Source organism: Psammomys obesus, unplaced genomic scaffold (genome assembly GCF_907164565.1).
Source record: "Psammomys obesus unplaced genomic scaffold, mPsaObe1.curated_primary_1811, whole genome shotgun sequence".
Classification (NCBI taxonomy): Eukaryota; Metazoa; Chordata; class Mammalia; order Rodentia; family Muridae; genus Psammomys; species Psammomys obesus.
In genome coordinates this window covers 496,949-515,296 of record NW_026596036.1, presented here as the reverse complement: position 1 = coordinate 515,296, position 18,348 = coordinate 496,949, and the positions used below count along the sequence as shown (strand labels likewise).

Below are 18,348 nucleotides of genomic sequence, written 5' to 3'. Positions count from 1 at the left end.
ACTGAAACTTTATAAAACGCATTCTGAGTGTTCCTAGCCTCATTGTATACATGAGAAAACTAAACTAACAGCAACAACAACAAAAAGAAAAAAAAAAAAAAAACAAAAAAAAAAAAAAAAAAAAAACAATCAGTACATGTAAAAATTATGTTAAAGTAGCTTGCTTAAACCCACCGGGATAGAAAGCGGCAAACTCAAATCCAGGCTGTTTCCAAGGGACCCAGCCTTGATTCACAGCAAGCACACACTAAGGAAATGTAACCCCTCCCCTGCTGTGGCCCCCTTTGAATTTTTGTGCAGCTGCAGAGGCGTCACAGTCACCGTGTCCCTCACAGCACAGAGGTAGGAGGCGGTGTCTTTGATCTGGAGCTCTGTCAGAAGGAGGTAACTGTACCCATCTGAGCGCCTCAGGAATGTGGAAAAAGGCCCACTGTCCTTCAAACCATCCAGAACCGCGTAAGAGAGAAATATAGGCGCTCGGCCTTCGCGTTGCTGGTACCAGGATAACCCATTGAACCCTGACGTGCTGTACGTGCAGTTGATCTGAACAAAGGAGCCTTCCACAGACATCAACGTGGCAGGCTGCTCCACGCCTTGTCCTGAAGCACCTATGAAACATGGGGAAAGTTAGGAAAGGGCAAGGGAGGGCGAAGATGCTGTGACCAGATTATACGTGCATAAAATTCTAAAAATTTAAAAAAATTAAAGAATTAATAAAATAATATCATGCTTCCATGTTGTCCAAGAAAATTTCTAGAAACAGAAAGTTATTAAGAAAAACAATGAGTATCAGAAATAGCAGCAGCAATGGGAAGAGCAGCAATGTTCATTATTTAGAAGGCCAATAACAGTGGGTACCTCATAAGAAAATATCTATCACCATAAGTAAGTATAACTTTCTTTAAAAATAATTTTTAAAAAAAATGAAGCCAGGTGTGGTGGCACATGCCTTTAATCCCAGCACTTAGGAAACAGATTTAGGCAATCCCTGGGTTCAAGGCCAGCCTGATCTACAGAGTGAGTTCCAGGACAGCCAGGGCTACACAGAGAAACCCTGTCTCAAAAACAGACAAAAAGAAAACATCTATCAGCAAAGACTTTTTCATTATAAAAGGTGCAATCATTTGGCTGAAGGAAAATTACTTTGGAAACTCCCTGCCATGTTCTCTATTAGGTTGGTGCTCACCTCCCACCATCAGGAAGAGACAGAGAACAAGTCCCCACATCTGCAGCAGGACACGGCCAACCTGGCACTGAGTCCCCAGTTCCTGAGTGCCAGCAGCTTCAGGAAGAAAACCCTGTGTAGGTGGGGAAGAGGTTCGTCCTGGATGCAAAGCCACAGAAGCAAGGAAAGGATGTCCTTTTCTGACGGTTATCTTCATGCTGCCTTAGGGACAGCTGGGGAGGTCCCTTTGAACTCAGGAGTCCCTTCTGAAGACTGTCTTCTGACTGCTCCGTAGGGTTTGACCCACGTGACTTTGATGGAGCTTACACAGCAGTATTGACTGTAAAGAACAAAGATAGCTGTGAGAGGCAGTACACTAGCACTTGAAAGGCCTAGGAGCATTCTGTGCTCCGCACCAGTCTGGGATATCTAGCAAGACCCTGTCTCAAAAAGAAGGAAAAGCAGAACAACAAGAACATAATACAAGAGCTGAAGAGACCAGTTGCCCTATCCTAAGTTTCTCTTCCCAAAATGGAAGGAAAGAAAATACAAGGCGTTAAAGGTTCTACATTACACACACAGTGTGGGCACACTGCTATCATCATCATTGTCGTTTGTGGCAGAAAATAAATAGATGATGTAATTCTCTATGTGCGAATATATGCCTGAATACGGTAGAAGTGAAAAATTAAACTACTGCTATTCATTATTTCAAAAGCCTAGAATTAAAAAAAGAAAAAAAAAGAATGGATGAAATGTCTACACTTTCTTAAATATCTCTGTTTTGTTATTATTTTTGCACAGTAACACAAAACCTTGAAAAACAGAAAAGGAAGAGGGCAAGAAGTGGAAGACTGGGCTAAAAAAATATGTTGGGTGAGCACATTCAAAAAGAATCCTGTATTTCAACCTCCTTGCCAAGTGTTAAAAGTGGCAGTTAATGCTGCGTGTTGTGGTGTGTCTGCTCCCAATATGTAGGAGTTGGGAAAGGAGTATCAGGAACGCAAAATCATCTTTGGGTACATAGAAAGTTCAAGGCCAGTTTGGGATACATAAGACCCTGTATTTAAAAAAAAAAAAAACATTGTTTTTCTCAAGTTAATGTCTTCCATATAGCATCTTTTCTTCTATTGTTGGGTTGTTTGTTTGTTTAGTTTTGTCTAGTTGTGATTTGGTTTGGTACTGGAACAAACCTAGCTGTGTAGCCCAGGCTGACCTCAGCATCACATCCTCCCAAGCGTTGGGTATTACAGACATTTGCCTCTATGTCTGGATCAACACGTGATATTCTTACTATTTCCATCATGGATTGTTTGGATTCACTTCTCGTATACTCCCACCATAAAGCAGAAAGAATCCATGGCTTTATTAAACATGGTGATGGCTGGTGGATATTGTATGCTAATATTCTGACCTACCAGGAAATATCTGCCCACTGGAAAAATAGTGCCATGACTACTATGGGCTAGCCACCAACTTTCTTTTTTTTTTTTTTTTTTTTTTTTTTTTTTTTTTTTGCTAAAGACTTCAACTTTATTACAGAAAAAAGTTACAACTGATACAGCAAGAGAGCAAAACCACTTGAAGACTCTAGTTTAAGGAATAAAACAAAAAAAATCTACTTGTACACTTCATTTTGCGAAATCTGCATATCAATGCCATCCTCAATAGATTTACAACCATCAACTGCAGAGACAGAGCAGTTCCAAAGGGGTACTAACAGGGTCCTTTCCTGCAGCCTAGAACAAGAAATACTGCCAAAATTTAAGCTCCTGTTTACAGCGCTGAAACAGCAAATATTTTCAAGCAAACTTTTAATTCCTTCCCGTGGAGCCAAAACCTCCTGTGCCCCTTTCGGTGTCATCCAGTGTTTGAACTTCTTCTAAGTCTGTATAAAAAAATCCGTTCACAAATGAGTTGCGCAACTCAATCACCTTTTTTTACTTCAAACTTCTCTTTTCCAAAATTAAACAGCACAACACCAACATTTCCTTTGTAATCTTCCTCTATGACACCAGCTCCTACATCTATGAAGTGCTTTACAGCCAAGCCAGATCGTGGAGCTACTCTTCCATAGCACCCAGACGGAACAGCTATCTGAGTGTCTGTTTTCACAATGGCTTTCTCCATGGGTGGTATGGTATAATCATAAGCACTGTGCAGGTCGTAGCCCACGGCGCGCGCGGACCCGCCGGTGGGCGCCGTGGCATGCTCCGAGAGCCGCACGAAGCGCAGCCGAGCGCCATCCTCCGCCCGAGCACGCTTGCTGACTGAGGCGGCCCCCGCGTCTTCCGAGCAGGGCATGGCTGCAGACGCAGGACGGCGGGATTCGGCCAACCAACAACTTTCTAATTGGATCTTATGTCCACTCCAGGAAAGTGAACACACACTTGGTCCTATAAACCTGGTTAAAAGCTTATCACTGAGGAGACCACAGGCCCTTGGGGAGAACGTAATACTGATATTTTGCTAAGTAGACATATAGACAAACTTGGGTGATTTGAATGAATGGCCCCTATGGGCCCATAGAAAGTGGCACTATTGGGAAGTATTGCCTTGTTGAAGAAAGTGTGACACCGGGAATAGTCTTTGAGGTCTCAGATGCTCAAGCCAGGCCCAGTGTCTCTCTCTTTGTTCCTGCTGCCTGCTGATCCAGACATAGAACTCTCCACTCCTTCTCTAGCACCATGTCTGCCTGCATGCCACCATGCTTCCCTCCATGATGATAATGAACTAAACCTCTGAACTGTAAGCCAGCCCCAATTAAATGTTTTCTTTTACACGAGTTGCTGTGGTCAGGGTGTCATTCACAGTAATAAAAACTCTAACTAAGAGATGAAATATTTCCTAAATATCCATGCCCACAGACTAGAGCTGCTCACGGTTTAGGCCAGGGAAGTTTCTTTCTGCAGGGGTAATAGTTAATACAGATAGTCACAACCGGTCAGTGTGTTGAGAGTAAGTATACTGAGTACTCAGCCCTAAATAGCACATCTACGTCATACATTCCCAGGCTCAGAGAGCAACACAGAAGAGAAGGAGGACAGATTGTCAGAGGTAGAGAATGGAAAGGAGCTGGAAACACCATCTTCTGGATATGGCAGGGCTATTGCAATCATGAACACACAGCAGGTGTGGCTGCCTGAGCAAGGCCCTCATAAAGAGGGGAGTGGGACTCACTGGAAAGAACGGAATCAATGAGAGTGGAAGGGGACACAAGAGGGTGATTGGAGGTGGATACAGCCACAACACATTTTATACATAATGTCACTGTCAATCGATCAATAAATAAATGTGGGAAAGATTTTGAAAATAAAGATAATGCTGTCATCTTTTGGTGATGTATACTATGCATGTATATAAAACACCGCAGTTTTATACACATGCATATGCGTCCCCACCACCTCACCAAACTCTAAGCATCTTCTTCCTAATTAGAATTGGAAGAGCCTTTAGAAGCCATTCAGGTCTCACAGACCTCCCGTCATTTTACTGTGGAGTCTCCTACAGCTAATACCCTACTCCAAGACTTATTTCTTCATTTCCAACCAACTCTCCAGTATTACTTATAACATAAAACTTAACTTTTTCTAATCTTCATTTTATTTTCTTATTGGCTTGCAAAATAATAGGTTTCCTTGTCACATTTTTATACAAACTTACTTTGACCCCCAACTTCCCTCCACATCTCCCTGTTCCAGTTCCCTGTCCTTGCTTATACAGTTCTGCCCACAGTATTCCACCTTTTCCCTTTGTTGTTGAATGTATTCTATTGCCCTTTCTACATGCTGCCCTTAAATCCTCCTTTTTTTTCACTTCCACAGTCACCTTTCTTGTTTCCTAGACTCTATACACACTTACCTATAAATGAATAGGTAAGCAAGGATACACATATGTAGTTGAAGTTTTGGTGTCTTTAAAAACTGTTATGTTATTGTAAACATGTTTTTGTTTTAGTCCCAGGGTGTAGGTGTTATCTTTTTTTCTTTTTTCGAGACAAGGTTTCTCTGTGTAGCCTTGGCCGTTCTGGACTCACTTTGTAGATCCGGTTGACCTCAAATTCACAGGGATCTGCCTGCCTCTGCCTACCTGAGTGCTGATTTTAAAGATGCATGTCACCATGCCCAGCAGCATAGGCGCTACTTTTTAAACTCTATTTTATTTGGGATTCCTTATGCCTCTACCTTCTTTCCACCAACCCTCCAACACTAAGTAGGAGAGAAAGAACGTTGAAAGGGACAGGGAATGTAGACCTCTTTTGACTTAGTTAATGCTGATTAGGGTCTTTGGATTCTTTGAGAAAACACCAACCTCAGTTGCCAGGATATCTAGCAATCCAGCAACAGCAAAGGGCAAATGTAGCAGGATGAAAAGCAGCATTCTTTTTCCATCTCCTTGAAGCAATCCTTCCACTCTCTGTGCTCTGGTATTTATGCCCTCTCAGACTCCTCTCAGAGTTAAACCATCTCCAGCTGGCAAAGACAATGCCCCTCTTTGAGACAAACATCAGGTGTGAATGAACTAAGTCAGTCCCTTAACGGAAGGAAGGAGGACAGGATTGGGAGGGGAGGAGGGTCACGGCTTCAGCTGGGATACAAAGTGAATAAAATGTAATCATTTTTAAAAATTGTTTACATAACATAATTGAGTTTTTTAAAGAAACCAAAATTTCCACTACAGCTGGGTCATATGAAAATTCTCAATAACTGTTTCTCAATAATGGTTTCCATACTCACTGCACAAATATGCATTTACATAAGCAGTGAAGAAGATTTCCTCTTTCCTCACATCCATGTCAACATTTGTTATTTGGGTTTTGTTGTTGTTGTTTTGTTTTCAAGACAGGGTTTCTCTGTATAACAGCCTTGGCTGTCCTGAAACTCAGTCTGTAGACCAGGCTGGCCTTGAACTCAGAGATCCATCTGTCTCTGCCTTCCCAGAATAGGAATTAAAGACATGTACCACCATGCCTGGCTTTTTTTTTTTTTTTTTTTTTTTTTTGGTCTTTGTAATGGTAGTCTCTGACTGGGGTACTCTGACTTAGAGTATTGTAATTGTCATTTTCCTGAGGCTAAGAATGCTTCAAAATATTTAATGGCCATTTGTATATCTTCCTTTGAGAGCTGTTTGTTCATCTCATTAATTTTTTCCTTTCAGGACTTCTGTTAAGGATATGAAGATGCAATTGGAACTTATTTCATATAGAGTGAGAGATAGAGTATAGTTTTGTTTTCCTCTATGTATATAGTCAGAATTCCCTAGTCAGTTCGAGGTTGATATTTGCATGTTTTGTGTCCAAAGTGAATACCATCTTCAGCAATACGCTCTTACCATCTAGTTATGAAGGGCAACCAATGATACTCTGTGTTGTTTAAGAGCCTCCCTGACTAGTCATTTACATATGCACTTGTATATATATAATATTCTCAATTATCTTACAAACTAGTGGGTTTCCATAAAGTTTATTCATATGTCCTTATGAATACACAACCTACCCTCTTCTATCCCCAACCCCAGCATGCCTGATTCTATCCCCTCATCTTCTTTTATGTCACTTGTGTTCTATTATCCCCTTTCATTAAATTGCAATCAGAAAATTCCCCAATCTCCACAGACTGGGACACAGAGATCACACAGACAAGGCCAGTCTACATTCTTTAGGAGAGGAATATAAAAAAGAGGAGAGACTGGAGTGGGAGGAGGGAGATGGAGCAGGAATGAGCTGGTCTGCTAAATTGGCGTCTGTGAAATAGAGGGGTGAATATTAAGGAGGGAGGGTTGGATGTGCACGCATCAGCTGAATGCTGTCTGTACTGACCACCCTTGAGTCTCTCCATACTTCTTTGCAGCTCCTGGAAACTTGTCTTGTCCCTCACAGTACCTTTGTAGTGGAGAATCTTGTTCTTAACTCCAGGTCTTTCATTGGAAGACTGGGTACAGTTCCGGTCAAGTTCATGGGATACCTCACTTGAGGTATGTGTCCTTATGCGAATGGAGCCAGCACTTACACACTCTAAGCCATCTCCTCAGCCCTACTCCAGGTAACTTTATATGTGAGGCTCATATTTGAAACCACAGCTTTATGTTTTTCTGCCCATGGCATTCATTAAAAATATCTATTGATGGCCCACTACATGCTAAGCATGATGGTGCCAGGGATTCCACAGTGAGCCAAAGTATTATCATGAAGCCCAAAGTCCAGGGAAGGTCGACAAACAGCAGATGAGCAAATACAATATGTCCAATCACATTAAAGGCAACCAAGAAGACTAAAATAGAGGAAGAGGAAGGTCAAGGGAGGTTTAAGCCACTTGACTCCATGGCAACCTAAAAGGAAGCAGGGGGTAGCCAGAGCAGGATGAGTATTTGAGGAACAAGGGGATAAATGGAGATGCTCAAACACCATTAAGAAGTCAGCAGTCACAGAAAACATACTGAGATTCTCCATAGCTCCCTTTTCAGAGATCTGTTGTTCGTGTTGCCCAATCTCTCTCAACACAAAATAATGAGGATCCAGCAGGGAGGCCTCATTAGCGGAATACTTTGAAGTAGGATCTCCCTTGAGGTCAGGATTCTGCTTCAAATCTCTAGGCAGTGCTTCTTTTTTACCCCCTTTTAATCAGAGCTAGAAGAAGCAACATGACGAACACTGATACAAAATATGACCTGAGATATAGAAGTTGAATTCACCAAAGAGCCCTGAAAGGCACTTGCCTGCAGGGTAAACTCCTGAAAAGAATGCTAAATCCTTTTTAAAAAACAGAGAGAGGCGCTCTGTACCACGGGCTTGTACAGAGCCTCTGGACATCATCTCTGTTTCTGCAGGACAAGTCCACTCAGGGACAGCCAGCCAATTCTGCAGCTCTATACACGTGAGTCTAAGAGAAAACGGTGTGGGAAAGCATTCCGCTCAAGAGAACACAACTAGCCTGCAGCTTGGAGACTTGGTCATATTGTCTAAATGTTAGTCTCTTCTTTCCATTTCTTTCTGGAAATTTCCCAAACTACTAGGATACATTTGACCTTTATAAACTTAAGGAGAGGACTCAAAAAAACTTAATATCCTTTTTATTTTCTCTTTTTATTATGATGACAAAGAAAAGCAAACACAGGGGACGGGTCAGGAAAAGGTAGTGTTAGTTATGCAGAAACAAAGATGGGCTAGATACACCTTTCCCCTCCCGGGAAGAGGGGCTAACCTTTCCTAAGTAATCTCTTTTTCACTCAGCCTTTGGTAAAGGACAAAAAAATTACTCTGTGATGTGCTTAAATGTGTCCAGGATAGCCTACATACTGTACATTCTCTTTGACCTGCCCGTCCTTTCCAGGACAGCTAACTGGATGAAGGGGGAAGAAGATAAACATCCTTGCCAGAAACAGATTTAGACTGGACATTTTCCTCCAAGATAAATAGAAGTCCTCTGAGTATATCCAACACAGCACTCAGCCAGTTTTCCTTCCCATCTTCAGAATTTCACACCTGTTTCCTAGTACACCAGATCCCAAGGGTCACTGTAGAAATCCAGGGTTTCACATTGGCAGAGAACTGCTTTATACCCTTTGAGCTTCTCCAGGAAATGTGCGCAGATCAGAGAAGCCTGACCTAGGTCCAGGATACATACAAAGCAGCTCATCCTGGGGTCCCAAGACATCAGAGGTCTCTGTAACGTGTCCCTATCCCTCACGTTCTTACCTTCCCAAAGGCACTGCCTCATCCATCCTCTCAGCCCTTCCCTGCAACTCTTACTACAATTGCTTTTCAGAGAGGAATCGTTAAGTCTCTGATGTCACTGGAGTCTTATTTTGCTATTGTCTTATATTAAATTTTAACCTTTCAGTATTTTTATGGGCTTTGGTTAGATTCTGACTATATTATAAGATGTTATCATTATCAGATACAGACAAATATTTGGATTTTTTTAAAAATACCTTCGTTATTTAATCAGCCAGCGTTGTTATACTCAAATTATTTGCAACTTTTTTAAAAGTTTCAACAAGATAACATAGAAAGCTAAATATTGGGAAGGCAGCGGGGGTGGTGACACAGGCCTATAATCCCAACATTCAGGGAGGCAGAGGCAGGAAGATCTCTGTGAGTTCAAGGCCAGCCTGGTCTATAAAGCAAGTCCAGGACAGCCAAGGCTACACAGAGAAACCCTGTCTCAAAGGGGGTGGGGGGGGGATGCAGGAGGATGCTGGGTAGTCTCTTTGCTTCCTTAAGCTGGCCTGGCCTGTTCTACTCTCACTATCAGGCCCACATATTTGGCAAAAAACATGCTCTATTGTTCTAAAAACCCATGTCTGGAAAATCCAGAGCATGTTCTTGTACAGCTCCTGAACACCGTACCCCGGGTTTTTAACCACCCTTTATTAAAACTGCAGTATCCGCATACCTGTCTAGAGACAGATGCTGCCTTTAGGTGTGCCAGCTGGGCCCTATGCCAATTTCCTAGGTCCTAAAAAGCAGAGCACCCAGCACCTGAGTAATGAGGAGAGATTTCTTCCAGCAGGAACCCAGGAACAAAGAACCCATACTTACGTACAACAGTGTAAAGAACAGACTGGTAGTATAGACCAGTTAGGAAGCCTACTCACTGTATGTAAGTATGCCTTAGGAGACAGCTCCAAATTACCACTCCAGCGGAGCAGCTCTAATTTGATATAGAAACTTGGACTTTCATAAAATATCATGAAGATATCAAAAGCTGAAGCAGAAGCACACTGGTATTCTATGTCTGTACGGAAGAGAAAATTGCTTTGCTCATAATTAATATTTATGCATAATTTTAGCCCCAATTATTTCTAATTTTTATATTACAGCTCCAAAATTGAATTAGTCTTTTTATCCGTCCTCAAACACTCCTGAAGCTTAGGCAGTGAAAATCTGGTTCTATCTTTGTTAGCAAAGAGTGTGCTTGGCATTCCCTCAGAATCCTGAGAGGCTACGAATATTCATTATCATCATCGCCATCATCAGGGACAATACTTTAACATAGGAATTGTCGTCTTAGAGAATACGATAAAAACCTATTTGGAGAGAGTGCATGTATGCATGTGCATGCATGTGTGTGTGTGCGTGTGTGTGTGTATACATATGCACACACACAAGCATGGGTGTGGTGATCAGAAGACAACTTTCAAGAGTTGGTTCTTTCCTTCTGTGTGGAATTGACCTCAAGCTGTCGGGCCTGTCAGCAAGAACCCTTTCCTGCCACACCATCTTGCCACCCCATTCGTGAGTTTCTGATGAGAGCTAAATGGTTTAACATGGCTACAGTTTAATTGCTTCCTAAAAAATAGTCACAAAATTACAGATACTTTATGGTTAGATAGCAGATGAATGCATTTCAAACCCTGGGATAAGAAGAAAATCTTCATTCAGCAAAAAGAATGAAATGAACAAGTCATTCCTTTTTGCTCATTGTTTTTTTTATTTTGGTTTGTTTGGTCAGTTGGTTTGTTTGTTGTTGTTTTGTTTGTTTGTTTTAAGAGAGGAAAGATCTATGTTGACTCACAGTTCAGTCCATGTCTGCTTGGCCCTGTGTACCTGGGAGAATCATTACGGTAGAAACTTGGTGGAGGCTTTCTGGTAAACAAGAAGCAGACGTTAAAGCATTTCCCTAGTTTCCTGGTCATCGGGTTCATTCGAGCACTGCGAATCTCTAAGGAGGTTTAGGGAGAGTTGCTGGATGGTGTACTGAAACCTGTATGTATATGCATGCACAGGCTTGCTAACAACCATATATTGGTCAGTGCTTTTAATACAATGAAAACTCCTTTGCAGTTCTGTATTTTACAAATTTCAATCTTAACCAATGGACATATAAATCAATCAATAAAACCAAATGACGTTCTGAAATAATATAGAACATGGGTGATCTCTGGAGTTTGTTATAAGGAAACTAGATCCATACTGTATAATAGCAAAGACTGAGTTTGGTCTGAAAGAGTCTAGGGTCCAACAAGCATGATCAAATTATATATCACTTTTAATGCACTAGAAAGTGACTAATGGAAAGATTGGTAAGAAATCAGACACTGTAAATAGAGTAAGATAGTGATTGAAGAAGTGTATGTGGTCCTCAAGAATCAGAAAAGAATTCTTGAAGGCAATGGCCCCTGGGCAAGGCTACAGGGAAGAGAGAGGCCTACCCAGGGAAGAGATAAGTGACAGGGCAGCTGAAGGAGTGCCAGAGCACACTTCAGGAAAGCCTTCAGAGTCACGTGCACTGACCGGACACTAAGTGGGGGCTGATAAGGTGGTGAAGAAGGGGTGGAGAAACATTGCATATTTTGCATGCTATGGTGGGTATGTGTGAGTCTTAGCAGAAGGCAAGGAGGCAGCATTGCAGGGAGATCAAGTACGGGAGAAAGCACATGTGCTCATAGGATATTAGCTCCACTCTGTCCTGCATTTGCTGTAGCCTGCCTTCATTAAAATCCCTTCTGACTAAAGTTATCGCTCCATCCTACGGCTCATAGTTTCTCCTCTTCCTTCATCTGTACAATACTGTGCCTCTCACTGGCAGGGAGTTCCATACATCTACCAAAACAGCCAGCCCCTAGGTTGTTCATTTTTCTACATAAACCTAAATACCTAATAGATGATCCTAACTCATCTTTCAAAACAATTTTATGCATGTTAGCCACTAATCATCAAACAAAAGCATTATCTTTTATATATTTTTTATTTATTACAATTTATTCACTTTGTTTTTTTTAATTAAATTTTTATTTTTTATATTAGTTACAGTTTATTTACTTTGTATCCCAGCTGCAGCCCCCTCCTTCTTTCCCTCCCAAATCCACTCTCCCTCCCTCATCTCCTCCCTGCCCTTCTCTAAGTCCACTGATAGAGGAGGTCCTCCTCCCCTTCCATCTGACCCTACCTTATCAGGTCTCTTCAGGACTGGCTGCAATGTCCTCCTCTGTGGCCTAGCAAGGCTGCTCCTCCCTCAGGGTGGCAGAGGAGGTCAAAGAGCCAGCCATTGAGTTCATGTAAGAGACAGTTCCTGTTCCCCTTACTAGGAAACCCACTTGGATACTGAGCTGCCATGGGCTACATCCGAGCAGGGGTTCTAGGTTATATCCATGCATAGTCCTTGGTTGGAGAAACAGTATCAGAAAAGACCCCTGTGCCCAGATATATTTGGTCCTTGTGGAGCTCATGTCCTCTCCAGGTCATACTAACTCCCCCCTCTTTCATATGATTCCCTACACTCTATCCAGGTTTGGTTGAGTCTCAGAATCTGCTTTGATATACTGCTAGGTAGAGTCTTTCAGAGGTTCTTTTTGGTAGGCTCCTGTCCTGTTACTTGTTTTCTCCTCCTTCCAATGTCCATCCCATTTGTCTTTCTTTTTTTTATTTTTTTTATTAATTACACTTTATTCATTTTGCATCCCCCCATAAGCCCCTCCTACCTCCCCTCCCGGTCCCACCCTCCCCCCCTTTCTGCATGCATGCCCCTCCCCAAATCCACTGATAGGGGAGGTCCTCCTCTCCTTCTTTCTGCCCATTTGTCTTTCTAAGTGAAGATTGATCATCTTACCCTGGATCCTCTTTCTTGTTTAGCTTCTTTAGGTGTACAGATTTCAGGATGTTAATCCTATCTTATAGGTCTAGTATCCACTTATAAGTGAGTATATACCATGTGTGTCTTTCTGCTTCTGGGATAGCTCACTCAGGATGATCTTTTCTAGTTCCCACCATTTGCCTGCAAATTTCATGATTTCTTTGTTTTTAATTGCTGAGTAGTATTCCATTGTATAAAGGTGCCACAATTCTGTATCCATTCCTCCATTGAGGGATATCTGGGTTGTTTCCAGTTCTGGCTATTACAAATAAAGCTGCTATGAACATGATTGAGCAAATGTCTTTGTTGTGTACTTGAGAATCTTTTGGATATATGCCTAGGAGTGGTATAGCTGGATCTCGGAGAAGCACTATTCCTAATTGTCTGAGAAAGTGCCAGATTGATTTCCATAGTGGTTGTACAAGTTTACATTCCCACCAGCAATGGAGGAGAGTTCCCTTTCCTCCACAACCTCTCTAGCATGTGTTGTCACTTGAGTTTTTGATCTTAGCCATTCTGATGGGTGTAAGGTGAAATCTCAGGGTCGTTTTGATTTCCATCTCCATGATGGCTAAGGATGTTGAGCATTTTTTTTAAGTGCTTCAATTTCATTCTATATTCTTCTACAGAGAATTCTCTCTTTAGCTCCATACCCCATTTTTTAATTGGATTGCAAAAGCATTACCTTACCTTCTTCCTATATCGTAATCCCCCTCTCTAACTTTGTGATTCATCTTAACAGACTAAGACATGAGAAGAAACAGAAACATATCACTGGACACTGTGGTGACAGATTTCATTCTCCTGGGCTTGGCTCACCCCCCAAATCTGAGAACCTTCCTCTTCCTGGTCTTCTTCCTCATCTACATCCTCACACAACTGGGGAATCTGCTCATTCTGCTCACTGTGTGGGCTGACCCCAAGCTGCATGCCCACCCCATGTACATTCTTCTGGGTGTGCTCTCTTTCCTGGACATGTGGCTCTCCTCAGTCATTGCTCCTCGACTTATTTTAAACTTCACTCCCGCCAGCAAGACTATCCCATTTGGTGGCTGTGTAGCTCAACTCTATTTCTTCCACTTCCTAGGCAGCACTCAGTGCTTCCTCTACACACTGATGGCCTATGACAGGTACCTGGCAATATGCCAGCCTCTGCGCTACCCAGTGCTCATGAATGGGAGACTATGCACAACCTTAGTGGCTGGAGCTTGGGTGGCAGGCTCCATCCATGGGTCTATTCAAGCCACTCTGACCTTCCGATTGCCCTACTGTGGACCCAACCAAATAGATTATTTCATCTGTGACATTCCTGCAGTGTTGAGACTGGCCTGTGCTGACACAACAATCAATGAACTTGTGACCTTTGTGGACATTGGGGTAGTGGCTGCCAGTTGCTTCATGCTGATTCTGCTCTCCTATGCCAACATAGTCCATGCCATCCTGAAGATACGCACTGCTGATGGGAGGAGGCGTGCCTTCTCCACCTGTGGCTCCCATCTCACCGTGGTCACAGTCTACTATGTCCCCTGCATTTTCATCTACCTTCGGGCAGGATCCAAGAGCCCCTTGGATGGAGCAGTTGCTGTGTTTTACACTGTTGTCACCCCATTACTCAATCCCCTCATCTACACTCTGAGGAACCAGGAAGTGAAGTCTGCCCTGAAGAGGCTTAGAGCAGGTAGAGGGAGTGTGGATGGAGAGAAAAAGTAGCTACTGGCTCAGGGACCACACACACCACCATCACTGCTGTGTTTTTAACTCCTGCTTCTCATGGGACAAATGCTCAACAAAGATAATAGTTTAAACTGAACTGACTTTAATTTAGAAATAAATGGACACAAGACTTTTACTGTCTCTAGCAACCTCTTGAGAGGAGGAAACACTTTGTGAAAGACTGAGGCAGACACTAATGTAGCTACCTCTTAGCAGGTACATCATTACCCCAAAAGCTTTGAAAGGAAAATTTAAAATAATGCAAACTCAACTCCTGTTTTCACTGCCTTTGCCCTTAATCAGCCTCTCAAATTTCTGTAGGTTTTGCTTGTCCATGGTATATTTACCAAGTAGTTGAATTTGAAAATCCTGAAACATTTGGATAGTTAATTTTTTTGGACACGACACACATAAGAGTAGGAAGCCTCTACTGAAGAATTGTTTCTATCAGATTGGCTTGTGGACATGTCTGTGAGGTACTTTCTTGACTGAAAATTAGTGAACAAAGGCCTAGCCCACTGTAGGCAGTGACACCCCTGAGCAAGTGATCCTACTTGCTAAGGAAGCTAACTGAGCAAGCCAGTAAGCAGCACTCCCCCGTGTTCTCTGCTTCGGGTCTTTGCCTCCACGTGCCTACCGTGAGTTCCTGCCTTAGCTTCCCATGATGATGGACAAGCTGTAAGCCAAATAAATGATTTCCTCCTATGACTTGTGTCCGGTTAGTTAGTCTGTTACCACAGCAACAGAAATCCAACTAGGGTAATCATTAATAGCTCCTTTCTGTTGCTTACCATCTCCTTGCTTATATACCAAACCCATTCCTAACTAGTCATATCTCCCTTTACTCCTCATTTATACCACGATCAAATTTAGTTTTCTTCCAAGCACGCTAGTGCAGGACTATGATCCTAGGACTCAGGAGACTAAGCAGGAGGGTCAGGAGTTAAAGGCCACCCTGGGAAACATAGTAAGTATGAAGCCACAAACAGCAATCCACCAGCCTTAGCCTCTCTAGTGCTAGGGGTTATAAGCATAAGCCATCATGCCCAGTTACCACAGTTCTTTTTGTGACCATCTGTCATATATGACAGATCTATGAGAGTCTCATGACAGATATGGCCTTCCTTCTGTTTGTACTCATTTCTCATCTCTAATAACTAGTAATCGAATTCAATTTTTTTTGTCCAAATCAGAACACTGCTGGCAAAGAGTGTCCTGAAATGTTGATTTAAAAAATTAAGACATCATGGTGGGGAGATGGCACAGTAGTTAAGGGCTCACGTTGCCCTTGCAGAGGAAGTGAGTTTGGCTGTCAGCAGACATCTTGGGTTTCTCACAACCACCTGTAACTCAAGCTCCAAGAGATCTGACATCCTCTTCTGATCCCTGCAGGCATTCACGCTCATACGCATATACCCATATATGCACAGACACACATGCATAGTCAAAATTAAAAATTAAATAAATATTTCAAATGAACAAAATAAAGCCATCCTGCCCTCTTGGCAAGACAGTGGCATGGCTGCTGTGGGGTTAATTTATGACTAGATTTGAGCATTGTTCCACAGGAAAGAACTCATAGCTGGTACTGTAATCCTGGACTAAAGCCAGAAAGATCATAGGTCCTGAAGGAGAACCTACTACTATTGTTTTGCTAAACGGACATGTTATCAAACTGACTGCTAAATATTTATGTTTATATCTATAGATTCGTGCTCAGTCAAAGAAGCTTCTGTGTGCAGTGGGCAACTGTCAATATAAAGCTTCATAATTGACCAAAGCACTGAGAATAACTAACTGTTGAGTATTGGGTTCTAATTGGACATCTAATATCACCACCACCACCTATGCAAGGCTCAAGTACATAGAAGAAGAGATAAAAAAAAAAAAAAGTCAGAGCTAGAGAATGGAAAAGAGTACTGTGAGATGCAGTCTTCTGGATATGACAGAACCATTGTACCCAGAGACTAAGCTGGGAGGAAAGGTCATGAAGCTCCAACCCTGTATGGATAGTTTTTGGCAGATGATGGCTGCTTGAGAAAGGACAGCCATTTTTCTTTGATGGTGTAGTTATTGGTAAGCTGTGAATAGCCCTACATTCATGCTCATGTAAGCATCCCTTATTAAATTCAGAAAGTAGGAGAATAAAAGAAGCATTTCAGAGGAACTTAGGAGATTAAAAAAAAAGAATAATATTGTTGAATGTGATCAAAATATAACACATACATGACTGCAAATGTCAAAGAGTAAACTTTTAAAATAAATAAAAAACAAAAATAAAATTAAGAGTAAAATCAGTTATTCCTTACTTTCACCTGGAAAAGCTAGAAATCGAGCCAAAAAAACTGAACAAAAAAGATCCAACTACATGAACTCTAAACACATGTTGAATAACTTAAAAGCTTTTTCTCACCTGCAAATTTCACTTCTTTGGGTGAGCAATGTCATGGAGAGACTTAGAATTCTTAACTACAGAAATATGTTACTATAACACCATTCCATGTTTTACAGGAAGACCATAACATCAGGAAGCAGACACAGTCAAAAAAGAAGCCTCAGAAGAGAGTATCAAGCTTTAAACATCTAAGTAATTTTTAAAAACCAACTGTATTTGAGAAATATTAAGAAAGATGCCAAAAGATGGTGAAGCAGCTCGTTAACAAAGTGCCTCCCCGGCATCGATGAGGGTCTGAGTTCAATCTTTAGCACAAACAATAAATGAACAGAATCTAGAAGTCATGACAGGTTTCTTCATCTCACTTAAGAGGTTGTGCCACAGGGGCCTTTTCTGACACTGATACTCCAGCCAAGTACCATGCAGGGAGATAACCTAGAACCCCTGCAGAGAAGTAGCCCATGGCAATTCAGTGTCCAAGTGGGTTACATAGTAATGGAGCAGGGACTGTCTCTGACATGAACTGATTGGCCTGCTCTCTAATCACCTCCCCCTAAAAGGGGAGCAGCCTTACCTGGCCACAGAGGAAAACAATGCCGCCACTCCTGATGAGACCTGATAGATTAGGATCAGAGGAAAGGGGAGGAGGACATCCCTTATCAGTGGACTGGGGGAGGGGCACAGGTGGAGAAAAGGAAGAGAGGGATTGGGAGGGAATGAGGGAGGAAGCTACAGGGGGGATACAAAGTAAATAAACTGTAATTAATAATAAAAAAATTAAAGATTAAAAAATGAAAAAAGAGATTCTGCCATATTGTTGATTAAAGATACTGAAATTATATACAAATTCATCAACAAAGCATAGCTGCTTTTAGAATCATATGTACAAATGCCAAACTAATCAATGAAGCAAGTGATTTTGTATTCCAGGGTTTTTGGTAAGAACTCAGTCTCAACATAAAGCAAGTGGTGAGGGCCGGTGACATGTCTCAGCTGGAAAAGGTGTTTGCCACTAAGACTGATGACCTGAGTTCAATCTCTGGACCCATGTGATGGAAAGAGAGAACCAACTTCAAGTTCTCCTATGTCGTCTACAAGCACGCCACAACACTCGAGCACATATGTGCCTGTTAAACATGCATACATTAATTAACTAGTGTTTTTTAATTGTTGTTAAAGAAAGAAATGAGTCAGCTGGTCACAGGAGTATATGCCTATAATCCCAGCACCTGGTATTATTGCTGTGTGTGAGGTCAGCCTGGCCATACCATGAGACTGTCTCAAAAACAAGAAAATAAGGGAGAGAGGAAGAAAGTCAAAATAAAACATCACTTCCTTTCCCTCAGCTCCTCCCTTCTTCCTCCTTTATTCCATTCACTTTAAGATAATTTTCAATCATCTAAAAGCACTAGATTAATTTGTGCTGAATATGGAGTTTCAGTGGGTCACTTGATGCCACAGTGTTTGGCCAGCAAGAAAGCTTTCCTTCAACAACCTCACAT

The 18,348-nt window shown here is 41.9% G+C and overlaps 1 protein-coding gene, 1 pseudogene and 1 gene segment (V, D, J or C); 1 reads left to right on the top strand and 2 right to left on the bottom strand.

The window, feature by feature from the left end:
* Nucleotides 1-231: 231 nt before the first annotated feature.
* On the bottom strand, nt 232-1,382 carry LOC129687333 (T cell receptor alpha variable 1-2-like). The segment is given in 2 exon segments: nt 232-608; nt 1,187-1,382. Coding segments are annotated over 2 exon segments (573 nt in total).
* Nucleotides 1,383-2,949: 1,567 nt separating this feature from the next.
* LOC129687348 (deoxyuridine 5'-triphosphate nucleotidohydrolase-like) lies at nt 2,950-3,469 on the bottom strand (annotated as a pseudogene).
* A 10,019-nt stretch (nt 3,470-13,488) lies between these two features.
* Nucleotides 13,489-14,448, top strand: LOC129687332 (olfactory receptor 10G2-like). The gene has a single exon (XM_055621682.1). It carries the CDS (start codon nt 13,489-13,491, stop codon nt 14,446-14,448), a length of 960 nt encoding a protein of 319 aa, XP_055477657.1.
* The last annotated feature ends 3,900 nt before the right edge of the window (nt 14,449-18,348 follow it).

Coding starts and splice junctions, on each gene's coding strand:
- LOC129687332 (XM_055621682.1), top strand. CDS start 13,489: ATGAGAAGAAACAGAAACATATCACTGGACACTGTGGTGACAGATTTC.